At 36.5% G+C, this 18,867-nt stretch overlaps 5 protein-coding genes across 7 annotated transcripts; 3 read left to right on the top strand and 2 right to left on the bottom strand.

The window, feature by feature from the left end:
• Positions 1–312: 312 nt before the first annotated feature.
• LOC135123999 (uncharacterized) lies at positions 313–1,429 on the top strand. 2 transcript variants are annotated; one of them, XM_064048864.1, is made up of 4 exons: positions 313–377; positions 437–480; positions 529–794; positions 843–1,429. In XM_064048864.1, the coding sequence occupies exons 2-4, from the start codon at positions 447–449 to the stop codon at positions 1,344–1,346; spliced, it is 804 nt and encodes a 267-aa protein (XP_063904934.1). In that variant the 5' UTR covers positions 313–377; positions 437–446; the 3' UTR covers positions 1,347–1,429. The 2 variants fall into 2 exon arrangements, with proteins under 2 accessions (XP_063904934.1, XP_063904933.1); XM_064048863.1 differs by having other exon boundaries at positions 315–386.
• A 1,861-nt stretch (positions 1,430–3,290) lies between these two features.
• Positions 3,291–3,940, bottom strand: LOC135124693 (uncharacterized). Its single transcript, XM_064049925.1, has 3 exons — positions 3,881–3,940; positions 3,582–3,830; positions 3,291–3,534 (listed from the first exon to the last, which is right to left on the bottom strand). Exons 1-3 carry the CDS (start codon positions 3,910–3,912, stop codon positions 3,291–3,293), a joined length of 525 nt encoding a protein of 174 aa, XP_063905995.1. The 5' UTR covers positions 3,913–3,940.
• A 9,946-nt stretch (positions 3,941–13,886) lies between these two features.
• Positions 13,887–16,190, bottom strand: LOC135123997 (uncharacterized). 2 transcript variants are annotated; one of them, XM_064048860.1, is made up of 3 exons: positions 16,097–16,190; positions 15,808–16,047; positions 13,887–14,135 (listed from the first exon to the last, which is right to left on the bottom strand). In XM_064048860.1, exons 1-3 carry the CDS (start codon positions 16,126–16,128, stop codon positions 13,895–13,897), a joined length of 513 nt encoding a protein of 170 aa, XP_063904930.1. In that variant the 5' UTR covers positions 16,129–16,190; the 3' UTR covers positions 13,887–13,894. The 2 variants fall into 2 exon arrangements, with proteins under 2 accessions (XP_063904930.1, XP_063904929.1); XM_064048859.1 differs by lacking the exon at positions 13,887–14,135 and adding an exon at positions 15,458–15,760.
• LOC135123998 (uncharacterized) lies at positions 14,780–15,400 on the top strand. Its single transcript, XM_064048861.1, has 3 exons — positions 14,780–14,810; positions 14,862–15,080; positions 15,131–15,400. The coding sequence occupies exons 1-3, from the start codon at positions 14,788–14,790 to the stop codon at positions 15,357–15,359; spliced, it is 471 nt and encodes a 156-aa protein (XP_063904931.1). The 5' UTR covers positions 14,780–14,787; the 3' UTR covers positions 15,360–15,400.
• Positions 16,191–16,327: 137 nt separating the features above from the next.
• LOC135123996 (uncharacterized) lies at positions 16,328–17,092 on the top strand. Its single transcript, XM_064048858.1, has 3 exons — positions 16,328–16,436; positions 16,486–16,710; positions 16,760–17,092. The coding sequence occupies exons 1-3, from the start codon at positions 16,414–16,416 to the stop codon at positions 16,989–16,991; spliced, it is 480 nt and encodes a 159-aa protein (XP_063904928.1). The 5' UTR covers positions 16,328–16,413; the 3' UTR covers positions 16,992–17,092.
• Positions 17,093–18,867: the final 1,775 nt, after the last annotated feature.

Raw genomic sequence — 18,867 nt, 5'->3', positions numbered from 1 at the left:
TGGTTTAAACCGGCCAATATCGAATTGTGTATCGCGAACGCTGCAGATCTAATCTGCTAATGCTATGCTCGGGTTAGTAATGGTATAGGAAGGCGATTTTTGTCGGCGAGTGCTACCGCCCCTGTTACTCAACTTCCATTTTTAGCGCCTATTCTATTCCTTGTTACGAAATTTGCAAATTGACCGTAAAAGAACATACTTAGAGATGCACAATCTGATTTAATTATTCACGGTCTGTGCTTTGCAATTTTTAATTGATGCGACTAGAGCGTATTATTCATCAAGAGCCCCGCTCCTCCACTTTCATATAAAAGCAACCGGGAGCTCTTGGAACACCAGTGACGCACAGATCTCACACATTGGCACATCTTCACCAAGTAGGAGAAGTAAGACCATCCACGTATACTTCCCCCTCATCTCCTATACTCTGTTCCAGGTACCCCGATATGTTCAGATTCATTGTTCTTGCAACTTGCTTTGGTGAGTACGACACCAAACGCCGACCTTCCCCTAATCCCTCTGTTCCAGCCGCTCTTGCGTCAGCCGGAGTAGCAAAAAAGAAGATTGTAGTCCGTGAACCTGAAGCTCAAGGTACCCACCTCGGTGAAGTCAGTGTGGGTCTGGGGGGCGGACTGGGAGGAGGTCACTCCAAGACTTACGCCTCTGGAGCTGAGCTTACCAGTTTGGCCCACACCTCGGCCCTACAAGCCAAAGCAGCCGTCCAGGGGCAGAGCACCGCGGGAAGCCAGGCCGCCTTCGGTGCCAAGAGCAGCCTTGCCCAGGCCGCTTTAGGCGTAAGTACAACATCAAACAATCGAGTCGATTTGTCACTTGTTTCGTAGGCCGCCGCCACCGCCCAGGCCGCCCTCGTCGGCAAGCAAGTCATCGTCCAAGGCCTCGAGCAGCAGCTCCAGGACGCCGAGCACCAGCTCCAGGCTGAGGTGGCCCAGTACCAGCAAACCGAGCAGGCCGCCCAGGCCGCCCAGGAGGCCGCCCAGCAGTCCCAGCAGCAGGTCAACGCCCTGACCGCCGCCCTCGCCGCTTCGCAGGGCGGAGCGTCCCAGGCTGCCAAGGCCGCCGCTGAGGCTGCCGGAGCTGCTGCCGCGCAGCACGCCATGATTCAGGAAGCCAAACAGAGGGTTGCCCATTTGTCCGAACAACTCCACAACGCTCTTGCCGGTCTGCAGGAGACCGAAGTCGCTGCCCAGAAGGCTGCCGCTGCGGCTCACATCGCGCAGTCCAACGCTGCTGCTGCTGCCAACGCTGTCGCCAGCAGCGCAGCCCAGACCGAACAGTTCTCTGGACACGAATTCGTTGGAGGCATCGATGAAGGATACCACCACTAGGGACGAGGGGGTCACTCATTGTATATATCATTGTCATGTATGGAAGTCTTTGTAGTTGTGATTAATAAAATTTATTTAAAATAGGGGTTGTTTTTGTGCTGTTCCAACACGATTTAAAAAAAAATCAAGTTTGATATACATATACGGAAGGTTCATGTTGGTGAATCCAGGGTACAAAAGTAGTGAAAGTGAACATCGAATACTATACGAATGTTAAATAAAGACAAAAACTTGTTTTAAAGGACGGCCACATTTTACTTAAAAAATTGGTCGAAAGTTATTTCGACAGAACTTCCCTCGCTTCTCAAGTACAGTCCAGCAAATACTGCTTCTCTGAAAAATTATGAAAATTGATTTTGGCGAATTTTACTTTTTCGTGATAACCTCTATGGAGTAAAAACAATATAGAAGGTACTAGTCACAGTGTAACAGAAAAAAAAAGGTTTCACCTTCTTAAAAAAAGACAGTTGGAGGCCCCGAGAAGGTTTCACATTCTTAAAAAAAAAAAAAAAACGTTTGAGGCCCTCGAGAAGGTTTTACATTTTTAAAAAAGACTGTTGGGACCCCCGAGAACATTTCACATAACAAAATAGACATTTGGCACCCCCGAGAAGCTTTTACATTTTTAAATACGACAGTTGGGGCCCCCGAGAAGGTTTCACATTCTTAAATAAATACATTTGGGGCCCCCGAGAAGGTTTCACATACTTAAATAAATACATTTGAGGCCCCCGAGAAGATTGCACATAAAAAAAATTGACATTTGGAGCCCCCGAGAAGGTTTTACATTTTTACAAAAGATAGTAGGGATTTTTTGAAAAAACATTAGGTAGGAGTCCCCGAGGTTTAAAATTTTTAAATAAAGAAGGGTATATTCTCACTTTTTCAAGAAAATGGGGTAATTTCATCAATAAAAAATTTCTTATGACGTCATAAACATAGATAATACACAATGTGAGCGAAAAAGGAAAAAAAAACGAAAAGTCCAGTTTGACTTGTAACCCACTATACCACGACCGGGATGCCTTACGCTAATGGTAAACTGTTACTATACCTACCGTGTATTATGTTTTTGGTAAAATTTGGACGGTTTTAAGGAAAAACTCAAGGCGCATTCGTGCACCACACTTGTAGAACTACATTGGTGTGTAACAGTTAAATCAAATCAAGATAGAATTCTTTGAAATGACGTCATCAAATTGTTGGTGGGGATGATTAGTAAAATTTTGGTTAGCATTTAACCATCTACATGATATGTTTAATATACATACAAAATTTGACAACACTCGGTTCAGCAGTTTCAGAGATTGCGTGTCTTTCTACTTATTAATTTTCTAATTTTACACCTCTTGTAGGATTATTTAGAAAAATATGCTGTGCTAATGTTTCATTCAACGGTACATAGATTTTATTTCCAATCATTTTAGCAGACGTAAAAATGTACGTATTGGTCCACCACCGAATTTAAGTTCATTGTTCTACCACACATTAAATTTTAAGTTTACTAAGACGCTGTATCTGAAATATATAGATTATAGTACAGATTAGATTGTAACTAAAAATTAGGTTAATGCTACTTATAGTATAACCATACATTAGGTTTTCGCTATATATGTGCATATTTTTTTTGTCAATTTTGACATGAGCGCCGCACACATGCGTTGACTGGTTGAGAAGATGCCAGCTGTCATGAATATCACTGTGGAATCAGGTATGCCATCATAAATTTTTAAATAAACAAAAGAATCACAAATATTAATAATCACTACACCTACTGGAAGTCCAAATTGGAATTTGAAAACTATGTCTGCATTTCGTTTAAATTTTATAAACAGCAAAGCAATAATTTTTTAATTATAGACAGAAAGTTTATTTTACAAATATTAGTACAATAATAATGAAAAATAGTTATTCTAAAGGGATATATCTTTTTTTGTATTAGTATCATTCGTCTTCATAATCTTCCACAATCCACATCTGGTTTGGGGTTATTTCAGCACTTTGAGTTTCTACCACAACTCCAGCTCCTGGCACGAAGTTACTATCTTCAATGGCAAGGACAAGCATTGTAGCCGCATTTGTGACGCGCAGACTTGTGGATTCCACGGACCATTGTTGCCACAACGACTCATCTATGGAAGCCAGGATAACGTGGTGCGGAGAAACTCGCTCAATGTCAAGAACCTTCCTGCATCCAAAAATGAGAAAACAAACACGAGAACTTGTTTAAATTACCCTGTAACATTATGTACCAAGTAGAATAATCCCGGCTTGCTGCCACATTCAATTCTGAAATACTGCGTTGAATTTGATTCATAGTCAGTAGGTTGCACCACAATTCGACCGGAATCTAAAGGTTGTATAGTCAAAATATTGATCACATTTTGAAAGAACCACACCCTTTTCAATTTACAGGTGTCTGAACCAGTGACCATGTTGTCAGTGTTGGCACACAGAATGAACATAACGAGCTGCAGGAATAACCTGTAAGTTTTTCTGGTGAAAACGTGGAGAAAACAATAGGTGGTACGTACCCTTTACAGACGGTTTCTGACTTGAATCCCATTTTAGACTACAATGTTCGCTAGGTAGTGAAGTGAGTGAACAAGATGTACAGTTTTTGTACCTTATATATGTACCTAGAAAAAGGTTTGATCTAAATGTTGCAATAACTTGGCACTATTTTTTTAATCCATATACACACATTATTAATATATCCACCTTCTAACCCAATTTTGCAACAAACTATCAAAAACACCGACACGTTACATCACAGAAAATCATATATATAAACCCAATCGTTGTTTCATTTAGGAAGTTTAGTACTAAGTGTAAGCAAAATGACAGCTCCCGTTGTGCAAAGGTATAAACAAATTACTTTATTCATACTCTTTATTATTGTTCTTATGTTATAGTAAGGCTTGCATTTATTTATGCTTCTTGATTACTTTTGTGTCTACCCAAACTTGTTACGACAACAAGTGGTTTACAATAAGGTCCGTATCGACAGGTCTAGCTGTGGATGGTCGAGATCCCACCGCTATTATGCTAAAAAACTTCGATGGAAGTATCTACCAACAATGGAAATTTCAATTGGGTTCCAAATCAGGATCCTATAACGTAATGAACAGGGCTTCTGGGTAAACATACTACGAAGTAAAAATCTCTTATCTTAATTTTACTTATTTAGAAACGTACTAGACATAAATGCCGACGAAAAGTATGTTACCACAACTCCACTGGGGTGTCTCGATTGGTGGCAAATCTGGTGTGTCTTTGGAGATGGTCGTATTGCGTCTTGGCAGGGAGGTAATTTAAAGGCAGAGAATGACTACGTTTTCGATGGTGCTCGTTTGGGGATTTCAGGCGACAAAATAAACGCAACAATCACACAAGCGTTCGTCGTAGAAGAATATGTGTAGAACTCGAGGTTAACGTTTTAAGTAAAAACTTGACTTATGTTTAGGTTTAGTCGCAATTTTCAAAAATGTTTTGTTTTAACAAAATATAAGTCCTCTTTTGGATTCATTTCTTCATTGACAAAGCTTCCAATAAGAACGTTTCTCATACCGATCCCGTATCTACTTGTAGTGGACCCTGCACCCTACAATTCGCTACCCCTAGGACGTAACCTTAAAACCGCCACCGTAGAATTTTATTATCCTTTTTACTTTTTAATTTTTTTATTATATTAAGCCATTTAATCACCTATTCACCGAAACCCTCATATTTTTAATAACTGCCATTATTTTCTACATAGTAACTTTCTGTCAGTACTTATGCATTGTTAAAGATAGTTCTTTACGTTTGAGTCAACAAGATTTATTGATATTCGTCTTAAAAACAGATTAGGTATTATAACTGCAAGGGCTTACTTAGTTATTTTTTGATCCTCTGTTTTAGGGGACGAACTCATTCAAATCAAACTAATTTCTACATGCCATTCTTCCGATGTATCTCAATTGTGATGATTTTTTTTATTCGCCTTGAACCAAGGGGGCGAAGCTTAACTGCAAAATACTTATTTCTTTACAAGAAATTAAAAACATGTTTTTGAGTATCGTGTTCTTCAAAGAATACAATGCATATTAAGAAAAAAAGACAAAATATACACCCCGCCCACCCACCCCATCTCAGTTGGGATGATTTTTTTTATTCTTACAATCTTTAAACATGTTTAAATTGGTACATTTTTATAGGGAAATATGGATTTTGCAATTCGGCTCCGCCCCTAGTTCTGGTAACGAATGAAAACTTCATTACTATGTAGATCAGGACAGGCATGGGTGAGACTTAATCCGTGGCTTTAATTTTTTCTTAATATTCATAGTATTCTTTGAACAACACGATACTCAAAAGCATGTTTTTAATTTCTCGTAGAGAAACAAGGATTTGCAGTTAAACTCCGCCCTCTTTGCTCACGACGAATAAAAAAAATCATCACAATTGAGATAGGGCGGGTAGGAGGGACGACATTTGGCCTTTTTTTCTTAATTTGTGTAGATTATTTCGACAACAAAAATATGTCCAAAAAGATAAATTAAACTTCAACATCAACAGCAATCTCACTTGAGAATGACTACCTAGTGGATGGTGCTCAATTGAGGATTTCAAATAAAATAAATGCAACGTTCGTACAACAGTTCTTTGCAGAAGTGTTTGTCGAGGTCTAGAGTTTAATGTTATCTACACAGTGCGGAAAACCATATCTCTCTAAGCGAAAAAAGAAATTTTTAATTATAGACAGAAAGACGAAAATTTATTTTACACAAATTAGTAGGAGTATATAACAATGAAAAATAGTTATTCTCAAGGAATATATCTTTTTTGTACTCGTGTCATTTACTTATTCATATTCTGTCACAATCCACAACTGGTTTGGGGTTATTTCTTCACTTTGGGGTTCCACCACAACTGCGGCTCCTGCCACAAAGTTACTATCTTCGATGGCAAGAACAAACCTTGTGACTGCATTTGTGACGCGCCTGTTCTGGTAATCCACGAACCATTGTTGCCACAACGACTTATCATCTATCGAAGCCACGATAACGTGGTGCGGGGAATCTCTCTCAATGTCAAGAACCTGCCTACATACAAAAATGAGAAAACGAACACGAGAATTTTGTCAAATTACCCTGTAGAATAATCCAGGCCTACTGCCACACTCAATGCCGAAAAGCTGTGGTGAACTGGCGTCATAGTCAAAAGGTTCCACCACAATTTGACCGGAATCTGAAGGTTGTATGGTCAAAATATCTACTACATTTGGAAGAAAAACAGCCAGTTCATATTATACAGATGTCTGAACCTGTGACCATGTTGCCAGTGTTGGTACACTGAACGAATATAACGAGCTGCAGGGATAACCTGTAAGTTTTTCTGGTGAAAATTTTGAGAAAACACTAGTTAGTACGTACCCTTTACAGACGGTTTTTGACTTGAATCCCATTTCAGACTATAATGTTGAGTAGGTAATGAACTGAATGGATAAGATGTACAGTTTTTGTACCTTATATATGTACCTACAAAAAGGTTTGTTCTAAATGTTGCAATAACTTGGCACTATTTTTTTAATTACGAAAAACATTTACTAATCTATAAACACATATAATTTATATATCCACCTCTTGACACAATTTTGCAACAAAATCAAAAATATCGATACGTTACATCATGGAAAACATATATAAACCAAATCGTTGTTTCATTTAGGAAGTTTTGTACCAAGTGTAAGCAAAATGACAGCTCCCGTTGTGCAAAGGTATCAACAAATTACTTTATTCATACTCTTTATTATTGTTTTTTCGTTACAGCATTTGTTTATGCTTCTTGATTACTTTTGTGTCTACCCAAACTTGCTACGACAACAAGTGGTTCACAATAAGGTCCCTATCGACCGGTCTAGCTGTGGATGGTCGAGATCCCGCAGCTATTATGCTAAAAAATTTCGATGGAAGTATCTACCAACAATGGAAATTTGAAATCGGTTACGAATCAGGATCCTATTACGTAATGAACAGGGCTTCTGGGTAAAAATACTACTAGTAAAAATCTCTTATCTTGTTTTTACTTATTTAGAAACGTACTAGACATGCATGCTGACGAAAAGTATGTTACTACAACCCCACTGGATTGTCCGGGATACGACCAAATCTGGTGTGTCTTTGGAGATGGTCGTTTTGCGTATTGGCACGGAGGTAATTTAATGGCTGAGAATGACTACGTTGTCGATGGTGCTCGTTTGGGGATTTCAGCCAACATAAACGCAACAATCACTCAAGCGTTCGTCGTAGAAGAATATTTATGTGCAGAACTCGAATTTAATGTTTAAAAAAAAATTGCCTTATGTTTAGTTTTTATTTGCAATTTATCAAAATGTTTTGTTTTAACAAAATATAAGTCCTCTTTTGGATTCATTTCTTCATTAAGAAAGCTTAGAATAAGCTCCAAACACGTTTCTCATACCGACTTTTTACTTGCTTCTTTTTATCCGAGGGTTTTATTATTTATAGCTGTTAGGAAGGCCGTATTTTTAAATTTTAACCAGATAATGCGAATTTGAAAAAAAATTCAATAAAAAAAATCATTAAACACAGACTTTGTGCACCTTTAGTTCTTTTTCTTGTAGTTGGTAGCTCGCTAGGGGATTTTAGTTAGAGGATTGGTTGATAGGCAAGATGGCGAAAAGGTAGTGGGTGATTTGGTGGTGTGTGCGTAAGCATGGTGAAAAAACGCTGTAAGGTTAAATTAATTGGTTTGGTAGTTAATAAAAGGGAGGACGCTTTTGTTTCACGAAAATTAATCGTAACGCCGACTGCGCCACAGTTTCCCCAACACGCGCAGCTATTTCTTGTGGCTTTTTAATAGGGAAAAGTACCAATTTTCGACCAACGCAGACAAGTGTTGTAAATTTGTTTTATTATTTGTAAATTCACCGATCAGGTTAGGATTTTAATCGTTAACTGGTTCTAACACAATGTAACAGACATTTACTAGGAGATTTCATGAAACTCACTTAGTCAGAATAACACCCTTTGTTACACTCTAACACTTCTTAGTTCTTCGCACAAGGTTGTTAATAGTTCATTTACGACAATTAAATTAACAAAATTCATTATACTTGAACTGGCGGGGGGTTAAAATAATTTCTTTCCTTAGGCAGTTATCATCTTTATTAGCATGGATATCATCATTATATCACCGAGGTATTTCCTCGCAACGTTAAAGATTGATTACATCACCGAGACATTTCTTCGCAAAGTTAAAATTTAGATAAGCGAGACGCTTTTTCCTCGCAACGATGACTGGATATTTTTGTGTTTATTTATTATGTGTTTTGTTGGGGTAACCAGTTCACGTAAACTCTCAAAGTTTTAAGTAACCAATCACTTGAATCACGACATAATTTAACATAATGTTTGAATCTTTGATAAAGTGTGGCAAGTATTAATCTCATGTAAATTTGTTAGCTTTGCAATTTTTCACCTCATACAATATTTCTCTATCTCACAATTTTAACCTCAGTAATAGTCTTTGTGGTATAATTTAAACTGAGTGTAAGCTTTCATGCCCTGCCGTTTGTAACCTCACGTAATATTTTATCTGCACAAGTTTATTTCACACCCGATCTTTTGTTTTTATAAATCTTTGCTAGTTTTTTTTGTTTTGTAATTTTTTGTTGATAAATGTTTCCGTCATATAAATTATCTGATGTCCAATCCTAATCTCAAATAAGAATTATTTGTTATTTAAAATTTCACCAGATTGTATGGCGAATTAAATGTTGTTTATCGCTCTTTTGAAATTTTAACAGTTATTCAGTTGTCGTTTATATCAGAGTTATAAGAAATTGAACATATCAAATGGAATTAAGGTTAAATAACACAATAATACGTAGTAGAAGCGGAGGGCGCGGTTCCTAGTCGAGCTGACGGTAATTATCGCGTCAAATGTACAAAAGATGTAGGGGCGGTCGCGATTTTGTAACGCTGTCGAATTGGCCCAATAGTCGAGACCCAACTGCGGATCTGCGACCGTAACGGCCTGCACGTCCGTAATAGAACAATGCTTTGCGGCTGTGCTTGCAATAGATAGTATCACCGTCGCGGGGGAGAACAGCCGCGACCGGTAGCCCTAATCTCCGTTTGTGCTAGAACGCTCCTATGACTATTTTTGTTGTGCTCTTGTTAACTGCCATAATTTTAAAGTTGCCGCCACACAATTCTGTAATTTTATAAATTTCATCCAAAGTTCAATAAGTTGGTTTTTTGGAGCTGAAAAGCGATTGCGAAGTAATAAAAAATTTTGTGTCCTCCATAAATTTTGTGTTTTATTTAGCGGTACTTTTTCAACCTTGGGGTCCACCATTTTGTTAGACGATCACAGCCACGGCCAAATTTTGAATTTTTAAATTTTTCGCGGGCTCTCATTTTTTTTCACATGTCAATTTAAGGCGGGATGTTTGGGTTATCACAATATTGTGAAAAGAAGTCTACACATATTAAAACAAAAAGGCAAAATGTAAGCCCGCCCACCCGCCCTATCTCAATTGTGATGATTTTTTTATTCGCCGTGAACCAAGAAAATGGCGTCATCTAATTTTTAGTTATATGTATTTGAAAAATGGTCAAAAATATCAAAAGTGCCAAAATCAGTATTTTCTTATCAAATACTAGCCCCGCCCACCCACCCTCTATTTTCTTGGAAGGTATGTCATTTGCCAAATCAGTCTTGTCTTAGCAAATACTAGCTGCGCTCACCCCCTCTTCTTATTCTAACGACTAATTTTATTTCTGTTCAGGATAAGATCATTCACTTCGGATAAAAACAGTCACTGAAAATGAGACAGGGTGGGTGGGCGGGGCTAATTATGTTGTTCTTTCGAGAGGGAGTGGAAACTAATAATTAATATAATCTCGGATGTAAAAAAGTAAAAAACAACAGCTAATCGTAACTTTTTTTGTTTTACTATTTGCTATAAAATTTATTTCTTATTTCGTCCACCTGACCTGGTTTGACCTAACGTCACCCGACCTGATCTAACTTCTCTATTGTCCCAAATAAACAAATTTTAAATATTTGTGTAGATATGCTTATAACAACTACAAAGTACTTTTTTGAAACAATTGTATTTTGTGAAACAAAAATTAATAATAATTTTCTTTTTTATCTACAAAATTTTCGTAGCGAATTATTTTGACGAAACTGTAAAAATTGCTGTACATATTTCAATTAGCGATATTGAAAAACGGTAGGAATTTCAGAAGAAACGAGGCTGAAAATGACTTCTGGATATCGAAATCTCCAAGAAAATGTCTTCATCCAATTTTCGGATATATGTAGTTGAAAAATGGACGAAAATATCAAAAGTGCCAAAATCAGTATTTTCTTATCAAATACTAGCCCCGCCCACCCACCCTCTATTTTCTTGGAAGGTATGTCATTTGCCAAATCAGTCTTGTCTTAGTAAGTACTAGCTGCGCTCACCCCCTCTTCTTATTCTAATGACTTATTTTATTTCTGTTCAGGATAAGATCATTCATTTCATTCGGATAAAACCAGTCACTGAAAAGGAGACAGGGTGGGTGGGCGGGGCTAATTATGTTGTTCTGTCGAGAGGGAGTGGAAACTAATAATTAATAGAATCTAGGATCTCAAAAAAGTAAAAAAAAAAAAACGCTAATCGTAACTTTTTTTGTTTTACTATTAATTTGCTATAAATTTTATTTCTTATTTCGTCCACCTGACCTGATCTAAATTCTCTGTTGTCCCAAATAAACTAATTTTAAATATTTGTGTAGATATATAAAAACTATAAAGTACTTTCTTGAAACAATTGTATTTTGTGAAACAAAAATTAATAACAATTTTCTTTGTTATCTACAAAATTTTCATAGCGAGCTATTTTGACGAAACTGTAAAGATTGCTGCACAAATTTCAATTAGCGACTTTGGAAAAACGGTAGGAATTTCAGAAGAAACGAAACCGAAAATGACTTCTGGATATCGAAATCTCCAAGAAAATATCTTCATCTAATTTTCAGATATATGTAGTTGAAAAATGGTCAAATATATCAAAAGTGCCAAAATCAGTATTTTCTTATCAAATACTTAACTACAAAATATTTATTTCTTTACAAGAAATTAAAAACATCTTTTTGAGTATCGTGTTGTTCAAAGAATACAATGTGTGTTAAGAAAATAAAGACAAATAAAAACCCCGCCCACCCACCCCATCTCAATTGTGATGATTTTTTTTTATTCTCACAAACTTAAAACATGTTTAAAATGCTAAATTTTTGTAGGGAAATATGGATTTTGCAATTCGGCTCCGCCCCTAGTTCTGGCAACGAATGAAAACTTCATTACTATATTGATCAGGGCAGGCATGGGTGAGGCTTAATCCTTGGCTTTAATTTTTTCTTAATATACATAGTATTCTTTGAACAACACGATACTCAAAAGCATGTTTTTAATTTCGTGTAGAGAAATAAGGATTTTGCAGTTAAGCTCTTAGTATCTGCTAAGATATGACTGAAAAAATTTTGGGATATAGAAATCGATGGACTCAATCGAAAAACATTGCTTGATGACATTCCCTGGTCCAAAATTTCAAATAATTCGGCTTTAAACTGAAATTTTGAAGGTAACTCAAAACTTGTCATATTTTATTTTAATGTTTCTGGACAAATGTTTGAAATTTTTGAAAGAATAAAGACAAAATATTTACAGAAGTTGAAATGTAGAATAGGAAACATTTGTTTAATTTCCAAAAATGCTCGAAAGTCAAAAATTTCAAAATATTGAACTTTTAGAAAAATTGCCCAAAAATCCAGAAAAAAACTCTAGGATATAAATATCGATTAGCTCAGTTGAAAAATACAACATGTTGATGGTACTGGACCGAGATTTCAAAGTTTTCGATTTCAAAGTCGATTTTCTAAAATATCTCAAAAATTGTCAGATTTCATTTTGGCGATTCCGGAAAGCTGATCGAATTTTCGAAAAAATAAAGCCGAAAAACACTGCCAAAGATTTATATCAACAAAAGGAACTCTTTGGATAATTTTCAAAATTCTCGGTATTGGAAAATTGAACTTTTTGGAAAATTGGCTAAAAATCGACAAAAATTCTGGGATTTAGATATGGATGAACTTAATCGAAAAACATTGCCTGGTGATACTCCAGGGCTAAGATTTTCGAATAATTCGACTTCGAACTGGAATTTTAAAAATTTCTCAAAAATTATCATATTTCATTTTAACCATTCTGACGAAATGGCTGAAATTTTTGAAGAAATGAAACCGAAAAACGCTTCCAAAGATCGAAATTAGGAATAGGAACTGTTTGGATGATTTTCAAAAATTCTCTGGAAAACGTCAAAAACTTCATAGGGAGAGTACTGAAAAATCTAACTTATAGAAAAATTGCCAAAAAAATTTGCGATATAGATATCGTTGAGCTTAGTCCATAAACAGAGCGTATTGATGGTACTTAAGCGAGATTTTGAAATATTCGATTTCAATATCAAATTCTTAATATATATTTAAAATTGTCAAATTTCGTTTTAACTATTCTGTAAAAGTTGTCAGAATTTGTGAAGAAATGAATCCGAAAAACACTTACACAATGGGATATTATCATAAAACGAAATTAGAACTGGGAAAACTATACCTGCTAAGATAAAACTGATTTTGGCAGATGACATACACTCTAAGAAAAGAGAGGGTGGGCGGGTGGGGCTAGTATCTGCTAAAATATGACTGAAAAAATTTTGGGATATAGAAATCGATGAACTCAATCGAAAAACATTGCTTGATGACATTCCCGGGTCTAAAATTTTCAAATAATTCGGCTTTATACTGAAATTTTGAAAGTATCTCAAAAATTGTCATATTTTATTTTAATATTTCTGGACAAATGTTTGAAATTTTTGAAAAAATAAAGACAAAATATTTACAGAAGTCGAAATGTAGAATAGGAAACATTTGTTTAATTTCCAAAAATGCTCGAAAGTCAAAAATTTCAAAATATTGAACTTTTAGAAAAATTGCCCAAAAATCCAGAAAAAAACTCTAGGATATAAATATCGATGAGCTCAGTTGAAAAATACAACATGTTGATGGTACTGGACCAAGATTTCAAAATTTTCGATTTCAAACTTGATTTTTTAAAAAATCTCAAAAATTGGCTCACGACGAATAAAAAAATCATCACAACTGAGTTAGGGCGGGTGGGTGGGGCAACTGCAACAGCAAGCTTATAAATTCCACTTGAGAATGACTACCTTGTGAATGACGCTCGGTTGAGGATTTCAGACAAAATAAATGCAACAGTCGTACAACAGTTCTTTGTGGAGGTCTACAGTTTAATGTTTTAGCCATATTTAATTATAGAAAAAAAGTATTCTACATTTTATAAACTGAGTATACAATAACTTTAGCGAAAAAAGAAATTTTTAATTATAGACAGAAAAGGAAAGTTTATTTTACACACATTAGTATATAACAATGAAGGAATATATCTTTTTTTGTACTAGTGTTATTTACTTATTCATATTCTGTCACAATCCACAACTGGTTTGGGGTTATTTCCTCACTTTGAGGTTCCACCACAACTGCGGCTCCTGGCACGAAGTTACTATCTTCGATGGCTAGGACAAACCTTGTGACGGCATTTGTGACGCGCCTATTCTGGTAATCCACGAACCATTGTTGCCACAACGACTCATCATCTATGGAAGCCACGATAACGTGGTGCGGGGAATCTCTCTCAATGTCAAGAACCTGCCTAGATACAAAAATGAGAAAACGACCACGAGAACTTTGTCAAATTACCCTGTTACATTATGTACTATGTAGAATAATCCCGGCTTACTGCCACACTCAATGCCGAAAAGCTGAGGTGAACTTGCGTCATAGTCAAAAGGCTCCACCACAATTTGACCGGACTCTGAAGGTTGGATAGTCAAAACGTCCATCACATTTTGGAAAAAAAACAGCCAGTTCATATTACAGACGTCTGAACCTGTGACCATGTGGCCAGTGTTGGTACACAGAACGAATATAACGAGCTGCAGGGATAACCTGTAAGTTTTTCTGGTGAAAATTTGGAGAAAGCAGTAGGTGGTACGTACCCTTTACAGACGGTTTTTGACTGGAAACCCATTTCAAACTACGTAGTGAAGTGAGTGAATAAGATGTACAGTTTTTGTACCTTATATATGTACCTACAAAGAGGTTTAACCTAGATGTTGCAATAACTTAGCAAAATTTTTTTAATTGAACACGTGTACTAAACAATAAACACTTCTGATTGATATAACCACCCTTGACACAATTTTGCAACAAACTCAAAAATATCGAGACGTTACATCATACAAAAACATATATAAACCAAAACTTTGTTTCATTTAGGAAGTTTTGTACCAAGTGTAAGCAAAATGACAGCTCTCGTTGTGCAAAGGTATAACAGACTACTTTACTCATACTCTTTTTTATTGTTTTTAAGTTACAGCATTTGTTTATGCTTCTTGATTACTTTTGTGTCTACCCAAACTTGCTACGACAACAAGTGGTTCACAATAAGGTCCCCATCGACAGGTCTAGCTGTGGATGCCCGAGATCCCACTGGTGTTGTTATGCTGAAAAATTTCGATGGAAGTATTTACCAACAATGGAAATTTCAAATGGGTTACGAATCAGGGTCCTATTACGTCATGAACAGGGTTACTGGGTAAACATACTACGAAGTAAAAATCTCTTATCTTGTTTTTACTTATTTAGAAACGTACTAGACATGAATGCTAACGACAACTATGTTACTACAACTCCACTGGAATGTCCCGGATACAACCAAATCTGGTGTGTCTTTGGAGATGGTCGTGTTGCCTATTGGCAAGGAGGTGATTTAATGGTTGAGAATGACGCCCTTGTCGATGGTGCTCGTTTGGGGATTTCAGGCAAGATAAACGCAACAATGGTACAAGAGTTCATCGTAGAAGAATATATGTAGAACTCGAGTTTTAAGTAAAAATTTGACTATGTTTAAGTTTAGTCGCAATTTTCCAAAATGTTTTGTTTTATCAAAATATAAGTCCTCTTTTGGATTCATTCCTGTTAAATTTTCTACTGGTTAAAAAATACAAATATTTAATTATACATATATTATGTTATTAAGTAGTTGTATCCACAATCCACATCTGGTTTGGGGTATGTGGAACCTTTAGACTTTCCACCACAACTGCGGCTCCTGGAACGAAATTACTGTCTTCTATGGCAAGAACCATCTGTGTGGCTGCATTTGTGACACGCCGGTTGCCATAGTCCAGGAACCACTGTTGCCACAACGAGTCATCTGGTGCAGCCAGGATTACACGGTGCGGGGAAACATCTCTTTCAACATCAAGAACCTGCCTACATTCAAAAATGAGAAAAAAAGCACTAGAACTTATTAAAATTACCCCGTTTCAATATGTACCGCGTAGAATAATCCCGGCCTACTGCCACATTCAATTGTAAAGTACTGCGTCGAATTTGGTAGAAAGTCAGTAGGTTGTACCACCATTTGACCCGAATCTGTCGGTTGGACAGTCAAAACGTCGATCACATTTTGGAAGAAATACACCCATTTCATACTACAGATGTCTGCACCTGTGACCATGTTGGCACACAGTGTGAAAATAACAACCTTCAAGAAAAGGCTGCAAGTTTTTTAGTACAAAATTTAGGAAAAATTTAAGTCGTACGTACCCTTTAAAGCCGATTTTTGACTTCATTGTCATTTTAAACTATAATATTGACTGAAGCTTCTGGATAACAAAGTGAACTGAGTGGGTACTGTACACGGACTCGGTATCTTATATATCTAAATTTAATGTAGCAATAGCCTATTGTTTTTAACTTTGACAAACACTTAACCAAAACATAAATAGAAAAAATCTCGCGATAATGTGTCCAATTCACAAACAATTTAACAACAACAAACAACTCAACAATATCTACATTAGCATCACAGGAGAACATATATAAACAAAATCGACGTTTCAGTTCTGATAAGTACAAGCACAATGACAGGTCGCGTTTTCCAAAGGTATGTTTACTCTTTAGATATTCTCACTATTGTAGTTTTTGTGTTACAGTTTGGTTACCTTTAGTTTATGCTTTTTGGGTACCCTTGTGTCCACCCAAATTTGTTACGACAACCAATGGTTCATATTTAGGTCTGTAGCTACAGGTCTGGCTGTGGATGCCCGGGATCCCACAGCGGTTACGCTAAAAGGTTTCGATGGAAGTGATTACCAGCAATGGAAATTTCAATCCAGTTGGCCGGCAGGGGCCTATTTCATCATCAACAAGGCTTCTGGGTAAACGTATTACAACGTAAAATCGCTTATCTCGTTTTTACTTATTTAGAAACGTACTCGAGATAGACGCTGACAAATATGTTACTACAGTTCCGCAGGACTGTCTCGGAGCACAACAACAAACGTGGTTTGTCTATGGTGATGGTCGTGTTGGAGCTTGGCAAGGGGGTGATTTAGAGAGTGAGAATGACTACCTGGTGGATGGCGCTCGGTTGAGGATTTCAGACCAAATGAATGCAACGGTTGTACAGTTCTTTGTAGAAGAGTATGTGGGAGTATAAAGTTTAATGTTTCAGCCATATTTAATTACAGAAAAAGAACTATTGTATTTTTTATAAACTTTAGTATATAACAATAAAAAATAATTATTGTTGTACCAGAATTACAGTACTCCATGAAGTATTGCTGCCAAAATGCAGTTAAGTTATGTTACAACTTGTCAAAATGTTTTAACCCATTTTGTGGTAATTGATAAAAAAACCCCAAATGTGGACATTAAAACCTATTAAATTTTATATTAAAATTTCGTTTCTTCATAAACACTATAGCTTGGGCCATTTGCGTTATGCAAGAGAAGATCTGGAAATCGAAAATTTTCCAAAGGAGCCAATAACCATGGTACACCAGAGTAAGATTTTTTCAAATAATTTCAAAAACAAGACAAAAGATCCCCGAAATTCTAACTACTTCAAAAACCACACACAAGGGGTCTCCGAGATTTTTTCTAACTATTTCAAAAATGAAACCAAAGAGTTCTCGAGATTCTTTCACATTACTTACCTAAAGAACTAGACCTACCGGGGGTGCTCAAAATTGTTTCAAATCACTTTACAAACAAAACGCAAAGGGTTCTCGAGATTCCTTCAAACTATTTCAAAAACCACACACAAGGGATCCCCGAGATTCTCTCAAACTACTTCATAAATGAAACAAAAGGAATCCTCGCAATTCTTTCAAATGACTTCAAGAACTAGACCTACAGGGGGTGCCCAAGATACTTTCAAATCACTTCTAAAACAAAACGCAAGGGGTCTCCGAGATTCTTTAAAAGTATTTTAACAACAATACACAAGGGGTTCCCAAGATTCTTTCAAATTACTTTAAGAACTAGAACCATAGGGGATGCCCAAGATTATTTCAAACCACTTCAAAACTAAATGCAAGGGGTCCCCGAGATTCTTTAAAACTACTTCAACAACAAAACACAAGGGGTCCCTGAGATTGTTTCAAACTACTTCAGAAACAAAACCCAAGTGGTCCCCGAGATTCTTTCAACTTACGTCAAAAATTGAACAAAGGGAGTCCTCGACATTCTTTGAAACTACTCCAACATCAAAACACAAGGGGTTCCGGAGAGTCTTTCAAACTACTTCAAAAACAAAATACTAAGGTTCTCCGAGATTCTTTCAAACTACTTCAGCAACAAAACACAAATGGTCCCCGAGATTCTTTCAAATTACTTCAAAAAGAAGAAAAGGCATCCCCAAGATTCTTTCAAACTACTTCAACAAAAGAACACAACCGGGGCCCCAGAGATTCTTTCAAACCACTCAAAAATGAAACAAAAGGAATCCTTGAGATTCTTTCAAATTACTTCAAGAACTAGACCCACATGGGAACCCGAGATTCTTTCAAAGAACTTCATAAACAAGGCATCGGATCCCAAGTTTATTTCAAACTGCATACTTCAAAAATAAAACTCAAGGGGTCCCTGAGATTCTTTCAAATTACTTCAAAAGCTAGAAGAGGGATCCCCGAAATTCTTTCATACTAAGTATTTCAATAGCCACACACAAGGGATCCCCGCTATTCTTTCAAACCACTTCAAAAATGAAACAAAAGAAGTCCCCGAGATTCTTTCAAACTACTTCAAAAATGAAACAAAAGGAATCCTTGAGATTCTTTCAAATTATTTCAAAAATGGAACAAAACCCCTCGACATTCTTTGAAACTATTCCAACATCAAAACACAAAGGGTTCCGGAGAGTCTTTCAAACTACTTCAAAAACAAAATGCTAAGGGTCTCCGAGATTCTTTCAACCTATTTCAAAAACCACACACAAGGGGTCTCCGGGATTCTTTCAAATCACTTCAAAAACAAGAAAAGGAATCCTCGAGATTCTTTCAAACTACTTCAAGAAAAAAACACAAGGGGTC

The sequence above is a fragment of the Zophobas morio genome, unplaced genomic scaffold (assembly GCF_036711695.1).
Source record: "Zophobas morio isolate AGI-343-1 ecotype UQ-CSIRO unplaced genomic scaffold, CSIRO_AGI_Zmor_V1 ptg000007l, whole genome shotgun sequence".
Taxonomy (NCBI): domain Eukaryota; kingdom Metazoa; phylum Arthropoda; class Insecta; order Coleoptera; family Tenebrionidae; genus Zophobas; species Zophobas morio.
The sequence above is the reverse complement of the archived record's forward strand: the minus strand, read 5'-3'. Positions and strand labels throughout refer to the sequence as shown.

Bases quoted from the DNA above. Each gene is read 5' to 3' on its own strand.
- LOC135123997 (XM_064048860.1), bottom strand. From the start codon at position 16,128: ATGACAATGAAGTCAAAAATCGGCTTTAAAGG. The intron at 16,048-16,096 runs GTACGTACGACT...AAAAACTTGCAG, and splicing joins TCAAAAATCGGCTTTAAAGG to CCTTTTCTTGAAGGTTGTTA. The intron at 14,136-15,807 runs GTAATTTTAATA...TTTTGTATCTAG, and splicing joins GCGGTACATATTGAAACGGG to GCAGGTTCTTGACATTGAGA.
- LOC135123999 (XM_064048864.1), top strand. From the start codon at position 447: ATGTTCAGATTCATTGTTCTTGCAACTTGCTTTG. The intron at 481-528 runs GTGAGTACGACA...CCTCTGTTCCAG, and splicing joins TGTTCTTGCAACTTGCTTTG to CCGCTCTTGCGTCAGCCGGA. The intron at 795-842 runs GTAAGTACAACA...CTTGTTTCGTAG, and splicing joins TTGCCCAGGCCGCTTTAGGC to GCCGCCGCCACCGCCCAGGC.
- LOC135123996 (XM_064048858.1), top strand. From the start codon at position 16,414: ATGACAGGTCGCGTTTTCCAAAG. The intron at 16,437-16,485 runs GTATGTTTACTC...TTTGTGTTACAG, and splicing joins ACAGGTCGCGTTTTCCAAAG to TTTGGTTACCTTTAGTTTAT. The intron at 16,711-16,759 runs GTAAACGTATTA...TTACTTATTTAG, and splicing joins ATCATCAACAAGGCTTCTGG to AAACGTACTCGAGATAGACG.
- LOC135123998 (XM_064048861.1), top strand. From the start codon at position 14,788: ATGACAGCTCTCGTTGTGCAAAG. The intron at 14,811-14,861 runs GTATAACAGACT...TTTAAGTTACAG, and splicing joins ACAGCTCTCGTTGTGCAAAG to CATTTGTTTATGCTTCTTGA. The intron at 15,081-15,130 runs GTAAACATACTA...TTACTTATTTAG, and splicing joins GTCATGAACAGGGTTACTGG to AAACGTACTAGACATGAATG.
- LOC135124693 (XM_064049925.1), bottom strand. From the start codon at position 3,912: ATGGGATTCAAGTCAGAAACCGTCTGTAAAGG. The intron at 3,831-3,880 runs GTACGTACCACC...AAAAACTTACAG, and splicing joins TCAGAAACCGTCTGTAAAGG to GTTATTCCTGCAGCTCGTTA. The intron at 3,535-3,581 runs GTAATTTAAACA...TTTTGGATGCAG, and splicing joins TTGGTACATAATGTTACAGG to GAAGGTTCTTGACATTGAGC.